This window comes from Ambystoma mexicanum, chromosome 4p (genome assembly GCF_040938575.1).
Source record: "Ambystoma mexicanum isolate Mex_15411 chromosome 4p, UKY_AmexF1_1, whole genome shotgun sequence".
NCBI lineage: Eukaryota > Metazoa > Chordata > Amphibia > Caudata > Ambystomatidae > Ambystoma > Ambystoma mexicanum.
In genome coordinates, this window is record NC_090927.1 from 183,405,623 (window position 1) to 183,423,044 (window position 17,422).

Here is a 17,422-nt window from a genome sequence, read left to right on the forward strand (position 1 = left end):
AAAGACAAATATGGGGTTCTAGGAGGGATGACGAAGAGTGTTTATGATGATGAAGGGGAAGAGGAACTAGGACAGGGGGCTGGGATGAGGTAGTAGACAGGAGAAGAGGGAGAGGGATTGGATCAAGAAGGAAGTTGGTCAAGGATGAGTAAGAGGGATTAGGATGAGAGAGTAGATAGAGGGCCTTGGACGAGGATCAAAAAAGAGGGGCTAGGACAAAGAGGAGCATCAAGGATGAGGGACCAAGAGGAGGAAATGTGATGGGAAAGATGGAGAGGGACTCGGACAAGGAAGAGAGTAGGAGGATGAAGAGAAAGAGGGACTAATACAAGAAAGAGGGGCCACAACAAGGAAGAGGGATGAGGACAGGGACGAGTATGACGAGGAAGAGGAAGATAGACTAGGACTAGAAAGAGGGTCTTGGACTCAGACGCACAGTTAATGAATTACGGGGCTCATCAACTTTCTTTTCTTGTGCCTGTACTATGAAATGCTGGCAGAAGAAAGCATATAGAATGTCAGGATACAGACAATAACAGTCTGTGATGCAGAAAATCAATACCAGTGGAATTTCCAGTTTCCAAACTAACCAATCATTCCGCTCCAAAACACTCTTCCCTTCTCCCTTTAGCATTATTTTGCAAGAAGACGGCTGTAAAGTGCCGTAATAAGGACCAGAAACAAAAAGTTGGCATATGTCAACAAGACAGGCATGTTGCCATTTTATGTGTGACACGCTGGTATTAATGGTTGTGGGTGTTCATAAAAAAGTGCATTCTGCATGGGAACAAAAATGGTACAGTTTCTTTGACGAATCAAATAGTTCAACTAAATGCCCTAACATAGGAAAGTATGAGGTCATGTGGTGAAGTTGAAGTTGCTGACCTCTTAACCTGGACAATCTAGTTCTGAAGCTGGCTTCGGTGTATCCTACAATAGCTGTAGAGTATGCAGCCAGATAATGTCCAGGTTGGAGGCCCACTCCACCTCTATGAACTCATCTAGCATCTGTAATCCAACCTGAACCTGACAGCACCCATCATCCTGTTCTCACCTCATGGCTGACAGGCTCCCGTGACAATACATGTTACTTATATGAAATGCCCAGGGAAACAGTGCAGAACTGCATTGCTCAGTGTGCAGCACAGATGGTGTCTAATCCTCAAGGCACCTGACCAAAGCTCTAGTGTTTAAAATCAATTTTTGGTGTGGTTGAACTGGCCCAGATAAGCCACGCTGTCCATGTTAGCAGGAAAATACAGGGCAGTGATCAACCAAAGCTTTGAACTCTTAATAAACTTTGAAGTTATATACAATGTATCTTCAAATTGGCTGACAGCTGTTCTTGGTGTTTCGATCCTGCTTACTATGCACAAACACTATAACAATGCAGTCCCCATCAAAATACTTTTTCTGCTAAACCATGGTGTTTCACCATAAGGAAGTACTCGCGTCTGTGTATATGATCATCTTGGGTTAACTTTTTTTTTGGAATGGGTAGTCATGAAAATGTACGCCTAAAAATGTGGACACAATTCTCTTGTTTTAAGTCTCAATTTGTCTGAATTTTAAAACGTAGGCTTCCAGCCCACCTCAGGGTTATTGACTCGCACTCAGCCTTCCGTGAAGCCATCAAAACGAACCCTTTAGTTTGATCTGTTTTAACCTGTGATGTGCTGTACCATGTAACTCTTTAATGTGAACAAGTTCTTTTATTGGGCGGCTTCATTGTAACCCTCAAGTAAGCCTCCTTAAGCTCTGATTTAGCACCTTGATGCCTGCGGGCTGTAGCGTGCTCTACAAATACAAATAAATAAAAAACAGCAGAAGTCAATAGTTAGGTGAACTGGCCAATGAACTCCTCATTCTCTTTATCTTTGCAAGCCTGGGAGTAAAAAGGTATTCAAACCCACACACTGAGCACATCGAGTGCAGAGAGGGACTCATGGAGAATCTCATGGGAACAACAAATGGACATCAGTTTAGGAATACTTCCGAGGCTCTGCGGCCAGACGTGACACCAGAAGGCAATCCATGCAAATCTTGAGTTCCTAGCTCCCATTTTTGGTAGTTGTGTTCAGGTTTTAGGACCTTAAAAGATGCATGAATGGGTATCTATCAGATCTAATGTCAAATGAAAAAATAACAGAATCTCGGATTTATACTACACAAAATAGAGAAAACACATTGTATGGCCATTCCAATCAGAGTGACCCATCTTGGATGTAAGAAAGCAGTCACTCATGGAAAATTCAACATCATTCCTTGTCTCCGTGGAAACATTCTAATCATCAATCCCAATAGGGTGCTTAAATCTTTTACTCTTGTATTGCATAGATTTGCCCATGCCCATAGCCTACTTGAGAGAGAAGTTTTTCAGTAGAATGATACTTGCTCTGACCTGCATTTCCAGGATTTTGATGCGATGTCTATGGTTTCTCAGCTCCTCCTGAAGCTCTGAGATCAGCTCCCTGAGCTCTAGAATCTGCTGCTTCCGCTCTTCATTTTCATGCAGCCAATAGGAGACCTCGTCCGTGCATCGGAACATATCCGGGCACCTGTGATCATCCAGCTGGGGCAGCATGGCAACGATCTTGCACATGCCGTTGGGAAGGACTTGGTTACTGTACTCCCCGCACTGGATCAATGCAGGGTTCTCGTGCGGGGAGTCACGGTAGCTGCTGCGCCCGCCAGGCACCGCATGCGTTCTGTGCAAGACTCGCCAGTTTAACACAATCATAAAAATGAGAAATCTCATTGTCACTGCCTTTACCAGTCAAAGTTGAATTTCACTTAATTTTATTATACTCTCATATTCACTTTCTGTGTGTTATGAACTGACTCCACAGCTAAAAGAACGTGGATGTGTTAATGCAGAATTGATCCCGGATCTACTGTATTTTGTTTTTATAAAATTCCATTTACTCAACAGCAACACATTTTTGGATATGGGGACTAGGCAAAGCTTCAAAACGTGATCCAGGTTTAAAGCACATCAGCAGACTGGTAAAAAATGTCAGTGATATTGTCAAAGTTTGGAAGGTTGCTATGTATGATGGCACATCAGCCTTACTCCATGGAATCAGTCATTTCCTTTCAGCAACACATCAAAAATAATTGATGGAAAATTGGGAGAAAACAATATATATGTCCCTTGGCTGCCACCGTTCACTGTTCTAGACGTTGCACAACTAGTTGGGAAAGATGAAGCATTTTTGGAAAGGTAATTGGCAACTTCATGGAGCATTTGAGAGAATCATAAAAGACATTTCAGTCCAGCTGAGTGTATGGGTGTAGACTTGGCAAATGTGTGATACACCATCTTGCAGGACATCTGTGTTGAGATGTGTTTGTGCTAATAACTATGGACAACCTTTGTTCACATAGTTCCTCTTCGGAGGGAGTTAAGTAAATATTCTTCACAGCCAAGAGCTGGTGCCCAAGGCGAGATTCACTTTCCACCATTGATATCATGGGCATCTATTGTATATATGTCCACATATCTTGGGTAGGCCAGAAGATCTTGGAAGAAAATATGATCATACCATGACATTCCGGGCATGGACCTTGCTCTTCCATCAGTCACATGAACATTGATGCTGCTCCTGCAAAACACATCCATGAGAAGATGGTTGTTATAAATGGTGGGCAGTTACTTGAAATACCTTTTAAGAAACTCACTGTAATGATGCACATTTTTTAAAACTTTTAAAAAAATGTATTGTGCATTTGTAAGGCGCTTATACATCAAGTAAATTGCGCATGAAATCACCCATACGGCAATAGGGAGGGAACGAAAATCAAACAAATCAATGAAAGATAGAGGGAGACCTACTAGGCCTTGTGAGCATTCAGAACATGCAAGTGCAGAGAGAGAGAAGGGATGAGGCAGTGAGGGTTAAGTGCTAGGTGTTTCAGGCGGGAAGTGCTAGGGAGTGTGCAGCTGTAACTGCCTAGGTGGAGTGGTCAGATGCCAATAAATAAGTGCATGCATGTGGTGGCACAGGCCAGTTGGTGCCAAGGCAAGTGCTGGGAGTGGGCAGAGGCTGAAGGCAATTGGGTGTGGGAGGCCAGGACCCAGGAGGACACATAAGTGCCCTGGTCACCAATCTCAGCAACTGTGGGGTTTAGCAGAGAAGGGAGGAAGGGAAGGAGGAGGTGAAAAGGAAAGTCCTAAGGAGCTTCTGGAATTTGAGGAGATCCGGCTCAAAATGAAGAGGAAGGGGGGGCTGTTCCATATGAGGGAGCCTGCTGAGGAAAGGGATCGCCCACCAGCTCGCTGTTTACCAAAGCGATTGACTCACAGAGAGTTGGTGCCAGAGGAACATAAAGACCTGGAGGGACAGTATTTAGTGAGAGCAAGTAGTAGATAGCATGGTCCCAGGCCCCAGACATCCTTATGGATGATGCAGAGGGATTTGAATTTGATCCTTGCAGCAACTGCAAGCCAGTGGAGAGTTTTTAGGGCTGGAGAGATGCAGTCCCTGGGTTTTGAGGACAAGGAGAAGTCTTGTAGCCCCATTCTGGTTTAGCTGGAGGGGTCGTAGAGAAGAAGAGGGTAGATTAAGGCTAAGGATATTGCAGTAGTCTAGCCTAGAGAGAACTAGAGCTCTAGAGACATTGAGCCTCTGGGGGAAAGTGAGGAAAGGAAGAATTCCTTTGAGGAGGTGGAGTTGAAAGTGGGCCTTCAGGGAGGAAGGAAAGAGAAGAGTGGAAAATGGCTCCAAGGTTTCTGGCTTCAGCTGAAGGAGAATGGGGAGAGCCTATAGAAGATGCCCACAGTGGGGGGAAAAAAGAGGGAGCAGGAGTCCCAATAGGAAGGATTTCAGCCTTGCTTGCGATGAGGCAGAGATCATTTGAAGTACACCAGGGGATGGCAGATAGGCAGTCGGGAATGATGGAGGAAGTAAATAGAGGGTCAAAGGGAAGTTTGAAGAAGAGTTGTCTGTCATCTGCGTAACACTGGAAGTTAGGGGAGAAGGTGGAAATGAGGTGTGGAAGTGGAGCACTGGGGGGAACCGCAGGTGGTGATAGAAGTATGGGAGGAGAAAGAGCCCAGAATAACCTGGGACAGACAGTCACTGAGGAAGGAGGTCAGACAGTCCAGTGCCCGCTCTGAGATACCTAGGGTATCGTGGAACCATTTTATGAGGATGGAGTGGTTGACTGTATCAAATGCAGAGGAGGGATCAAATAAAATGGTAACAGCTGGAGTGTTGGAATCAAGAGATGCAAGCAGTTCCTCAGGGGTGTTCAGACGAGCACTTTCCGTGCCTCTTGATGCTCAGAATCCAGATTGATAGTCATGCAGGCCTCCAACAAGGCCTCCAACAAGTTCAGTGTGCTGGGTCAGTTGGGTGAAGACCAGCTTCTCCAGGCATTTCCCAAGGAAGGGGTTGATAGATATGGGGCAGTAGTTGGCTGGACAAGATGGGTCTGCAGAATTTTATTTTCAGGAGGGGGTGCACAAGGGAGTGTTTGAAGGAGGAGGGGAAGATCCAGTAGCAATAGAGTGGCAGCAGAATTCAGCAAGTGTAGGGCAAGAGAGCCAATATTGTCCTTAATGGTTCTGGAGGAACAGGAGGAGACCAGTTTGGAGGAGACCTTCATGGAGCGGACAACTCTGGTGACCTCATCAGGTGTGATAGAGGAGAAGGAGGAGGGAAAGGCAGAGGGAGGATGGGAGGCCATAGGAGGCAGGGGACTGAGGCTAATTATTATTATTATTATTATCCCGCGTTTATCCATACTTTGAAGATGACATTTGAGAGACAGGAATTAACCTATAAGGCATATGAATCATTGCTTGACATAAAACAAGGCAACCAGGCCGTACTTACCTATGGTGTCCGGACATTTCATCGAAAACAATTGGTCGACAGGACATTTGGTCGACGTAATTTCGTCGAAATCAAATGGTCGAATTTTCTTTTTTTATTTATATATATATTTTTAAGGTTGTAGTTTGGGGAAAAAAGGTTTTTTTTTAGAAAAAAAGGGTGTTGGGGGGGACCCCCCCCAAAAAAAAGGGGTAAAAATAAAAAATAAAAAAATTCGACCATTTGCTTTTCGACGAAATTGGTTCGACCATTTGTCCAGTCGACCAATTTTTTTCGATGAAATGTCTGGTAACCCTTACCTATGTGTCTAGGTTCAAGAAATTGGCATCAGATGCTGGGTGGCCCGAGACGACCCAGTTTACCATTGTTTGAAAGAGGACTTTCAGAGGAAATCAAGGATGATTTGGCTTGTGTAGCTCGTCCATATTCGTTGGCTGACCTTATCTCTCTGGTCCTCCAGGTAGAGATTCATCAGCATGAGCGACGCAACAAGAGGAGAAGACATAAAGGGAGTATTTCTGTACCCAGACAGATAATCAACCCCTTACCTAAGGACAATCTCCTGCAGGATTAACCTATGCAAGAGGGTGCAGCCTGAGGTCCCCTAAAAGTAGCAGAGAGCCAAAGGAAGAAATACATGGGGTTGTGCATATACTTTGGTTCTCACAGTCCCCTTCTTCGAGACTGTTCTGAAGTCCCATCTCGGAAGCCAGGAAACTTCACACCCTGATCTTACAAGGGATGTTAGATCAGGGTTGTGTCAAATATCCCTCAAGTACCGAATCCCAGACGATAGAAGTAACCGAAGACCAACTAATAGTTCTAAACGTGCAACTATCAGACAACTTGGGTTTTTCCATCGAAACCGTAGCTCTAATTGACTGCAAAACCGCCGGAATCTTCATGGACATTCAATGGGAGGAACAACATCAAATCAAGCTGGAGGAAAGAGCCATTAACCAACCAGTAAAAGGCTTTATGCAGTATCTCAATTACAATCTCATCAATGGTCTCATAATAGAATCCAGGTCTTCCGCGGGGGCATCATTGTTCTTTGTTCTGAAGAGAGACACTGGTGAATTAAGACCTTGTATACACTAGCGGGGCCTTAACAAGGTAACCATAAAGGGTATCCTATGCCGCTAAGAAAGGACATTCTGCAAGCAGGCCAGGGGGCTACCCTGTTCACCAAATTAGACCTGAGAGGAGCCTGCCACCTGCTTAGAATAAATGAAGGGGACCAATGGAAGACAGCGTTTTGCCCCCATTTCGGACTATACGAGTACCAGGTGATGCCCTTCGGGTTGGTGAACGCTCTGGCTATTTTTCAATGGCATGTCATCATATGTTTGGATGACATATTATTATATTCCAAAGATGCAAAGGGACACCAATGTCATCTATCTGGAGTGCTACACTGCCTCCAAGAACATCAGCTGTTAGTAAGGTCCAGAAAATGCCTTTTTGAAGTGCTTTCCGTACCATATTTAGGTTTCATATTGACAGATCAAGGCATACAAATGGATCCCTACAAGGAGACATCAATTACCTCCTGGCTTACTCCAAAACCAGTTAAAGACATTCAGAGATTCCGGGGGGTAGTGTAAGGAAATCATGGTGGCAACAGTAAAGACCGACACAATTGATCACAGTTCAAGGGTGTTTATTAAACTGTATAAATGGGTGAGAAAACTGCCTAATCTAAACCTAAATCTAAGATGGGAGCAAGCTACGACCATCAAATAATAATAATACTGTCCAAGTGGAGTCTAGTCAAATAGAAAGGACCTATACTAAGAAACCAATTGCCAATCCTTACCGCTATGTTACAAAATAGTGTGGGCTAATGTATACAAGAAAAGAAAGAAGTGTTCACAAAATGATAAGTCCGGATGTTAGGGCTGGGGTCTCCCTGCCCTTGTTTTTAGCATAGAACAAGGCAGGACTCTTGAGCACAGCACACTCCTGGGCTTTTCCAGCATGAGTTTACAGTTCCTTTTCCCTAATATCAGTACCTTTGGTGGTCAAGTATCTTTTCTACACAGTCTCTTGCCTCTGGGGGCCTCATGTGTCAACAATAACAAAACAAGTTCCTTTCCGTTATCTTTTATGTTGGGTGATGATTCTTCACCCCTGAATACCCCTCAACCGGGCTCCGATCCTCTTGAATGCTACCCTCCCTCCTTCGGGTTCACTACAGCCTTTCACTCAAAATCTCTTCTCCTGTAGTATTCACAAGTCTCAATGTCCGTTTAAATAACCTTTCACAGTGGACAACTCCTAGCCGGGTTCACATTTGTCAACACAATGTTCATGGGGTTATCATGCTTCACCCCGCTTTGCAGGCATCCCTCGGCCGGGTTCACATTTGCCAAACAACACAGTTCACTTGCCTTTTATCACAATGTGGAATTCACCTCCCTTGACATTTTTTTTCTTGGTATCCCTCAGTCAGGTTCACATTGCCATTTTTTTTCTTGGTATCCCTCAGTCAGGTTCACATTGCCATTTTAACATAGTTCAAAAGAAAGTAATTCCAGACTCCTTAGGTTCTTCCCTTGCCAAAGTCCAGGTCTCAGCTCCCAGTCAGGCTTTCCCCTAAGCCCCAAGTCAGCCCTTCTCTTAAGCCCCCAGTCAGGCTTCACACAGTTCTATTATCACATAAGGTTCCCCTCCGTCGGGCTCAAACCTTTCTCAGTGGCTCTTACGCTTTGGCTTCCCTCTGTCGGGCTCGAGCCGCTTGGCCTTCCACTGTTTTCCTGGTCAGAGACTTTCTAGTGGGTGAGGACTTTTTTACGGGAACCCCTGCCTGACCACTCTGACCATTATTCTGCTCTCATCATTCCTTTTGTACGCTTCCCTCAGCCGGGCTCAAGCTCTACTTGTTTTCACCTTTGCCCAATGCCTCTTGGGACTTGTAGTTGCTTTATATTTATTTGGGGTTTCCCTTTCTCTCACTCAAGTACCCCTTCTGCTTCGCTCCCCCGTTCCAGTCACCCACACGGTTACTGGATTTCTCTTTTCATCCGTCGTGAGACTAACTTGGTTAGCGTAGCACTGGTGGGTAGCTCCCTGGTGAGGGAGAGTTTTGGTAGGAGGTCAGGGTCTCACCACCTGCACCAGGACTTCCTTTCACATGCCCTGGGGAAGCATGCTTTGCAGTGAACACGACCAGCAGGCTGCAGTTGCAGTTTTCCTTCTTTAGCCCTAGGGGTGTAAGACTCCTTAGCTGGGCTGCAGCCCCACACAGGTACTGGCTCAGCACCTCACCCTTCCTCCTCCTCCTCTGGGCACTCTCCAAGGCTTCTGTGCTCCCTCCTGCTTCTTGGTGTGCTTGGGTCTGTGGTAGGGATCCTCTGCCGGACTAAGCCTTGCAGCCTCCCTCCTCTGCTCCAAAGAGCAACTGACTTCTCTCTCTTTGCAGGCCCCTTTTTAGCACCTGTGTGGTATTAACATGCTGCAGGTGTGTGGTTAGAGTTGGGCCTCCCTGACTCTGCCTGGCATCGTTATTGTGACAAAATGGTGGTTGTCCATAAGAGTGCCATCAGCCCCAGAGTTGGCTGCGGTTTTTCTCTGTGATATATTCCCGTTACATGGACTTGCTCTATCCATAACCAAAGACACAGGTTCTCAATACACCTCAAACCTTTGGGTATCCTTGTGTAGGCTATTAGGCATTGAAAGATTGTTGTCCTCTGGTTACCACCCCTAGACAAACAGACAAACAGAGAAAGTTAATCTCACCATGGAACAATATCTACAATGTTTCATTACCCACACACAGGATAACTGGTCAGAGATGTTGACCCTTGCTGAGTTTGCATATAATAAAGCTTGGCATACAGCCAGCAAGATGAGTCTTTTTTTTGTTCATCTGGAGTCCATCTCCGGGCACAGCCGACCGCAGTACTTCCAGTTACAAATTTGCCATCTCTGGATGCCTTGCTGAAACAAATAGCCAACAACCATCAGCTGGCCAGAGCATGCCTTCATAGGGCCAAAAAAAGATACAAACACCACGCTGATAAACTACAAGGTAAGGATCCTGAATGGAAGATAATGGATAAGGTCTGGTTATCCACCAAATACTTACCGTGCTGGATTCGACCATCCAAGTTTTCACCCAGGTATCAAGGACCCTTCGTGGTCTGTGCTAAGATCAATACAGTAGCATACTGATTAAGTCTGCCAAAGTCCTGGAGGCGCATCCACCTGTTTTTTTGCTCATCGCTACTGAAGACCTATAATCCAGACCCTTTCCAGCGGTCACCTTCTGCTGTGGCTAGTCATTTGGATCATAGTAAAATCCAAGCAATATTATGCATTTAATGCAGCCATTGGAGACAATACATTTAGACCAGATGTTTGAGCAACAAATTGTATGCATAGAAGACTGACGTCTCCATCCTTCCCTTTCTGAAGGTTCTAAAGATCCTTATCTGTGAAGAACATCTTGCCAATCATTGATCACCCCACTCAACCTAATGCCTCTTCAGAGTAAGGCCTTCCACTATTCTACCTCTGCACCGCAACCCCACTGCTACCTATCCACCCTACATGCTACCCCCTGGGTATGTCCTCTGTGTACAGTGCCCTGTTGCTTCCCAGCTATGTTTGCACTTTATAAATACCATACATAGATACTGTGGAAGATTTTACAACACAAATGAGGCCTAGAACAAATAAATGAGAAAGGAGAAGCGATTTGCACAGATTCTGTCATTTATTGGAGATTTCTACCTATTGCTTTCTGCCATGAATAAAAGGGCACCTGTAAGACTGCACTTTTTGCACGCTGCCATATTTAGATAGAAAGCCATTATGAAATATAACAAAATCTGTGCACTCCCAAATGTTGTAAGTGGGATGAAAGTTACTTTTGGACAGCCTTTATTTTTGAAGATGGGCTTCGCATGAATACAACTTTGTAGATCATTATTTTCTTTCAGCCATTGTGATAAACCAAAAGAAAAAAAACAGGGAGTGCAACAAGAATTATGCCTCATCTATTAGAGTATATTCAATTCCCAAGGGGTACAGCATGTCAGAATGTGTTGAAGCTATATAAATCTATGTTTGCAACTTTATAATTGTAAATGACTATCTTTGTGACACATTTTGAGAACAAAACTGAAGCAGCATTAAGAGTTCATTTTCTCACGTGTCATGCATGTTGAAAAGGAGGAGGTCTGGCAACAGCTGAGAACAGTACTTGAAACACCAGATATTTGAAATAATAGCACATGTAGATTCCACACATAGAGCTCATTACAAGTATGGTGGTATGGAAAAAAATTGGCGCTAATGGAATTACTTGCACTTTTCCCACACCACCATACTATGAGTATGGCCCTGGAGTGGGCAATTTGCCTCCAGCATCATGCTGGATGTAAATCATCCTGCTGCCGCTGAAAAATCAGCAAAATCGGTGCACTGTGTCAGTAACTCCACTGAAAAAGCCCCATAGTGTCCAATGATGGCATACAAGAGGGAGCATTTCGGCAATGTACTGCTACTGCCGCCCAGTGGAAAACATCCAGAACTTCACAATAGACAACATAACAGAGTGTTCGAGAGCTAGTATCTATCAGATTATGTCATACAAAATAGGGTTCACATTTTGAATTGCCCAAAAATAGTAAAATTGTTTAAAATTGTCATATTTCATTGTACAATGGCCATCAAGGTCTTTACTTTACTTTATATTTATAACGCGCCGAAGCTCGCAAGCATCAGGGCGCGACAAGCACACGAAGGGACAAATCACGGGACAACATAGAAAAGAGAGGACAGAGAACTCAAGGGAGTCCATGTTAAAAATGTAATGAATTATCTAAAAAGTAACGTTTTCAGCTGCTTCCTAAATAGCGAGTAGCTACTTTCCAATCTAAGATTGTCAGGAAGCTCATTCCAGAGCGCAATAGCTTTGGTGGGGAAAGCTCTCCCGAAACCAGTAGCTTTGACTCTAGTGTGGCTAACTTTGAGTAGCCCTTTTTTTGCTGATCGAAGGCAACGGCTTGGTTCATACCAAATAAATTCTTTCTTTAGATATGAAGGAGCCGTGCCAAATAGACATCGGTGAACAAGTGTCAGAGATTTGAATTTAATACGCTCCTCAATGGCGAGCCAGTGAAGGCCTGTTCGGTCATGGGTGATGTGCTCGTGCTTGGACTTCCCGGTAATAGTTCTGACAGCGTTATTCTGGATAATCTGGCATTGTTTAATGCAAGAGATACTTGCACAGAGCATCAGCGCATTCCCATAATCCAGTCGGGACAAAATCGTAGCTCTAGCAATGGTGGCGCAATTTGTGACGTTGAGATATGGCCTAATACGGCGTAGTAGTCTCTGGTAGTATTGGCAGTTTTTTTTAAGAAAAGTGACCTGAGCATCTGCTCCTAGTGAGGATTGTAGGTATATGCCAAGTGTTTTCACCTTATTTGAGACTGTGATGCTAGAGTCCTTGATAAGAAATGATGAGTAGGCTGGGCCTAGACTGGATAAAGCTTTCGAAGATCCGAATGTCATAAGTTCTGTTTTTGAACTATTCAGGCACATCCAGTGGGCTTTCATCCAGCTTTCTATAGTGTTATAGATTGTTGAAGTCTGCTGTTGTCTGTGGTGTGGTCTCCGCTAAGTTCTATAATCAGTTGAGTATCATCTGCGAAATTGGTAAAGTAAATATCCATCTGTGAAAGGAGGGCGCAGAGACAACGGATATATAGATTGAATAGGAGAGGGGAGAAACTAGCACCTTGTGGGACGCCACAATCCACTGGATTCGTGCCAGAGGAATGTCCACCCCAGGTGATTTTGGATTTTCTATCCTCCAAAAAAGAGGATATCCAATTGATGGCTTCCTCGGCACAGTTACCTGCTTTTCCCAGGGCCTCACGGAGCTTCCCGTGGTCTAATAAGTCGAATGCGGCCGAGAGGTCCAATAGGATGAGTAGGCCGGCCTTGCCTTTATCAAGGATTTCAAGCATTTTAGATTGGAGGTCAAGTAATGCTGATTCTGTGCTATGTGCACTTCTAAATCCAGATTGCTGGGGGTGTAGTAGGTCGTGCTTGTCCACGTATTCTTGGAGTTGATGAGTGGCCACCTTATCAAGGATTTTCAACAAGAAGTTGCAATTCGTGATGGGGCGGAGATTGGCTGGATTTTGCTGGTCGAGGCCGGGTTTTTTAACCAATGGTGTAACTGTAACTGTTTTTAGGCTGATAGGAACGGTCTGGTCTCTGAAAGACGAGTTTGTCATGCGGCAAAGAAAGGGTGAGAAAGTATCTACATTATCTAGGATGAACTTGGGGGGCAGTATGTTTTCAGGGCATGAGGTGCAATTCATGTTAGAGAGAGTCTCCGCCATGATTTCTGGTATTATTGGTGTGAATTGGAATTTGGGTAATTTAATGTCGAGATCAGCCTTGTTGTGAATCATCGGGGTGTCAGTAGTATTGCAATTTAAGATGGTGTCTCTAGCTTTTAGAATCTTTAGAGAAAAAGCAGTTTGTACCTTTTCGCAGTCCAGAGAAGATGGCTGGAAGGGAGGGGTGAGGGTAGGTGGCTTTTCAAATGATTTTAAGATTTGAAACAACTTTCCCGTGGAGTTGGATGCACCTGAAATTTGCTCGTTATAATAATTTTTTTTTGTTTCAATAACTTTATTTCTGTATAGGATGTCCGATTTCTTCCATGTGTCTTTATTAAGTACTGTGGGGTTTTTGAGCCACTGTCTTTCAAGTTTCCTTTTGGCAGTTTTTAGGATGCCTAATTCCGTAGAGTACCAACTTTGGTGGTTGAGGTTAGGGCGCACTAGTTTGTTTTTCAGTGGGGCATTCTTATCTAGAAGATCTTGAAAGTAGTTGTTATAAGTGGTGATAATAGTGTCACAGGGGTCATCGTCTGTGGTGTTATCCATGATGTGTGAAATCCCCCTCAAGAGCATATCTGGCGTGATTTTTTTGAGGTTTCTACTCTTGGTAGTTTTGGGTAAGTTGTCAGGATGGGTTTTTTTGACGGGCAAGGATAGTGTAGCTTCAATTTTATAATGATCGCTCCAAATACAGGGCTGTATGTTTGTTACAGTAAGGTCAACGTTATTGGAAACAATCCAATCAAGTTGGTTGTTGGAACCGATAGTGGGACCATTATTAGCGATCGAATAGCTAATGTTCGAGAGATTTTTTTCTAGGCTGATAGCCTCTTTGTCGATGGGGTTTCCCCTCCATCTATTGAGGTCACCTAGGAGAAGTGTGCCTGTGTTCTTTCCTTTGAGGTTGTTAAGAATATGACAGAGATCGTCGTTAAAGTCTGATATAAGTGATGGGGGTCTGTAAATTACAATGAAATTGATACAATTGTTTTGAGAAGGGGTGAATTTGAGGTGGAGAACTTCGCACCCCGGGCATTGAATGGGCGAAGAGAAAAGATGTATGTCTTGTCTGACTATTATGGCGACTCCGCCTCCCTTTCCTGTTGCTCTGTTTTCAAAGTGAATACTGTAATTAGCGGGAACAGCTATGCTAATGGTTGGACCGGTGGGTTTGTGTAGCCAAGTCTCGGTAAGGAAGAGGATATCTAAATTCTCTTCAAGGATGTAATCATGAACGTTTTGCGCATGTTTGTTAAGGGATCTCGTGTTAAGTAGTGATATTTTAAGGACCTCTGGTTTGGAAGGAGTCTTGGGTTGTTCTGAATTATGGTCCTACTACGACTTGAGGGTTGTGTAGCATCAGGGTGCGGCACTTCCTTTGAATTGATGTAATGCTTAACAAGTTGCTCATTTTCTAAGTGCTTTGCGTCAATTAGTAAATGTAGGAAGTTAAAAAAAACCCATCTTTTACCTTGTTTACTGATTGCGAAGGGTAGGAAAGCGGGCAGAGTGTCGGGCCGGTGGCTGATGTCCGCCGTGGACCGGCGTAGACCGGCACCGTCTCAGAAGCGCCGGCGCTGAAGCGCCTGGCGTTTCTTTTTCAGCAGCGCTAGTGCTGCTGGGACTTGTGGTTCGGAGTACTTTTCAGGTAAGTAAAGTGTAAATGCAGCAATGAGGCACACTTGGGCACACAATCCAAGCACTCCAAACAAATATGAGCGTTACTAAAGCGCTTTGTAGTAGAAAGATGCTGAGCTTGCTGGGGTGCTCAGTTGCATATATTCACTTCAGCACGTTATTATCATGTTACACGTTGTTAATGCAGAATAGCCAAATCTAGGTACAAGATGTTACACAATAGCAACCAACAAATTGGGAAGTCACGTTGTGAACAAAGAGCACAATTCCGAGATTTTAAGGCAGATATAAATGTTCTAGTTTTTCAGACTGACAGAGAAATTTTTAACAATTTCAAAGCCAACAATTTTCAGATTTCTCTAGTTACTCAAAATTTACAATGAAGGGTGTAGCCTGTGCTTCCAACCCCTGACTAACCTGTGTCCGGGAGGGAGGGAGGATGATATATAGTGAGCCCGCCGGGACCGGCGTAAATGTTCATACAGATTTACAAAATCTCGATATATATGTTTTATTATTCTACCATATGTTAGTAAATAATTATGCCCAACAATAAAATTAGCATCCCTTCAGTAAGAACAGTTTGTCATTACCACCTTTCCTAGTCATGTGGGTAAGAAACCACAAATCTGTGATCAGACAGGAGTGTGGTAAAAGGGCTATAAGAAGTGCATACACAATGGGAGAAAAAAAGTATGGTCTTGGATTATGGGGATTATGGAAAGATGAAGGTTATGAAACCAACTGGTCCTGTGAATCTGACTTCATAAGTGAGGAATGACACAGGCAGAGAGGAGGGCAGTCCATAGAAGGGACACCAGACTGAGCTTGGTGATTGGTTTCCAAATAAGCCACCTGAACTGAGGGTTCACTGAAAGAATGATGTCCGGCGGATTGGGTTTCCTGCTGGTTCTTGCAAAACCAGAAGCTACATTCAAAAAGGTAAATGAACCCCAATTTACCCCAAATAGTCCAAATGAATCAGGGTAAAATCTGAGAGGACAGAGATAAGGGAATTGTGGAGAAGTACAATTTGAAAACCAGAACACAGGTGTTGTTAAATGAGTGGCCTGTGTCCCCGTGGCCTATATAGAATACTAAGTGAGATAATCTTTAAAGCCTGATATATATTGCATTAAAAATTTAAATTTACAACTGACTACATGTGGGTGCTACTTTAATGTGGAACCGCCTTTGCAAAGTTAAGTACCATTTCAAACATAGACATTGAAGTCAGTGCTTAGATCACAGTGAAATCTAAGAGATGTCATGCATTGAATGCAGCCAGTGGAGACCATATGTATAAACCAGATGTTTATACAGCAAATTGTATGCAGAGAGAATTAATTCTACTTTTTTCAGAGTAGTTGTGCAAAGTGAAAAGCCAGCATTCCCTCATCTTTCAATGCATAGGCAGAATCAGTTGTAGTGTGGGAGAGAGGGGGGTCTTCAACTAAGGATCTGTTATTGGTGAGTAGCACATCACCAGCCCACAAATGCACGATGACTGAAAGAATGACATGTAGGCCCCTCTAAAACTGTGCATGCACTTAGACTGAGAGGAATACATTCATGTTCCTGGAAAGCCACACACACACACACACACACACACCAGTAAACGAAAAGAACAAATCTATGTTTAGTGAAAATGACATACACATGCCTATAGAGAGCTTCAACAACATATTCAGAGAATGCAGTATACCAGTGGGTTCAGAAGAGAACATATATATTCCCAAGAATATTACCTGTAAATTCAGACATACAGGAGCCAATATAAATAAATAAGTCATTGTTTGCATCTCCATGGCTTCACACATAGCCTCATGTGATCCGGTCATTGTCTATATGTCAAGTGCCCTCTACATAGCTAAAGCATTCTGTATATTCCCTGCATCTCCTTCTACTCCCTTTATGTGTCTGCACCAACCCCTTGGGCCCTTTCTAAAATAGAACCCCAGACACCCCTTGCTGTACTTGGGCTCCATAATTCTCCAGTCCGCTGTGTGAGATGGTAAGATTTTCCATGCATTTCTCTGCACTTTGTAGTGTGATTTTGAGTTGTTGTGGAGGAATTAATGGACTGTGGTGATAGGCATACCTCTACATGGTGCCACAGGAATCAACATATTATTATGCTATACCAAGTTGCCTTAATTTATTTGAATGTTTAAAGTTGCACTTGTTTTGCATATACATATATATATATATATATATGTTATAGGGGATTTATACAGTGCACTATCACCACCTGAGTGGTCCCTTGGCGCTCTTTCAGATCTGAAAAGCAAGAGGGTAGGGTAAGTTAGTAGGACTGAGTGGGAAATAGCGCAAGAGAGCTGTTATGTGTTGCTGGCAGCTTCAGTTCGGTTTACATTGTTCGCTGAGCTTAGGTATGATTCTTCAGTCGGTAGTTGTCATGTGCTGTTGTGCATGGCTGTGTGGCTTCTTTTGTTGTTGCAGTGTAGTGAAGTGTGCACAGTTTGTGTGCTGTATATGTATGGTTGTTTCATGTTTAGAGTTTGAGAGTTGTAAGCAGAGGGATGAGTTTTTTATTGGGGTGGTTATTTA

General features: G+C 43.7%; 1 protein-coding gene across 1 annotated transcript in view; it reads right to left on the reverse strand.

Moving 5' to 3' along the window:
- LOC138453120 (fibrinogen-like protein 1) overlaps positions 1-17,422 on the reverse strand; it is a 360,090-nt gene that overhangs the window by 243,011 nt on the left and 99,657 nt on the right. The window contains exon 2 of the mRNA XM_069605665.1: positions 2,402-3,605. Coding sequence (XP_069461766.1) covers positions 2,402-2,758 — 357 coding nt within the window. The 5' untranslated portion in view covers positions 2,759-3,605. The remainder of the gene's footprint in view (positions 1-2,401; positions 3,606-17,422) is intronic.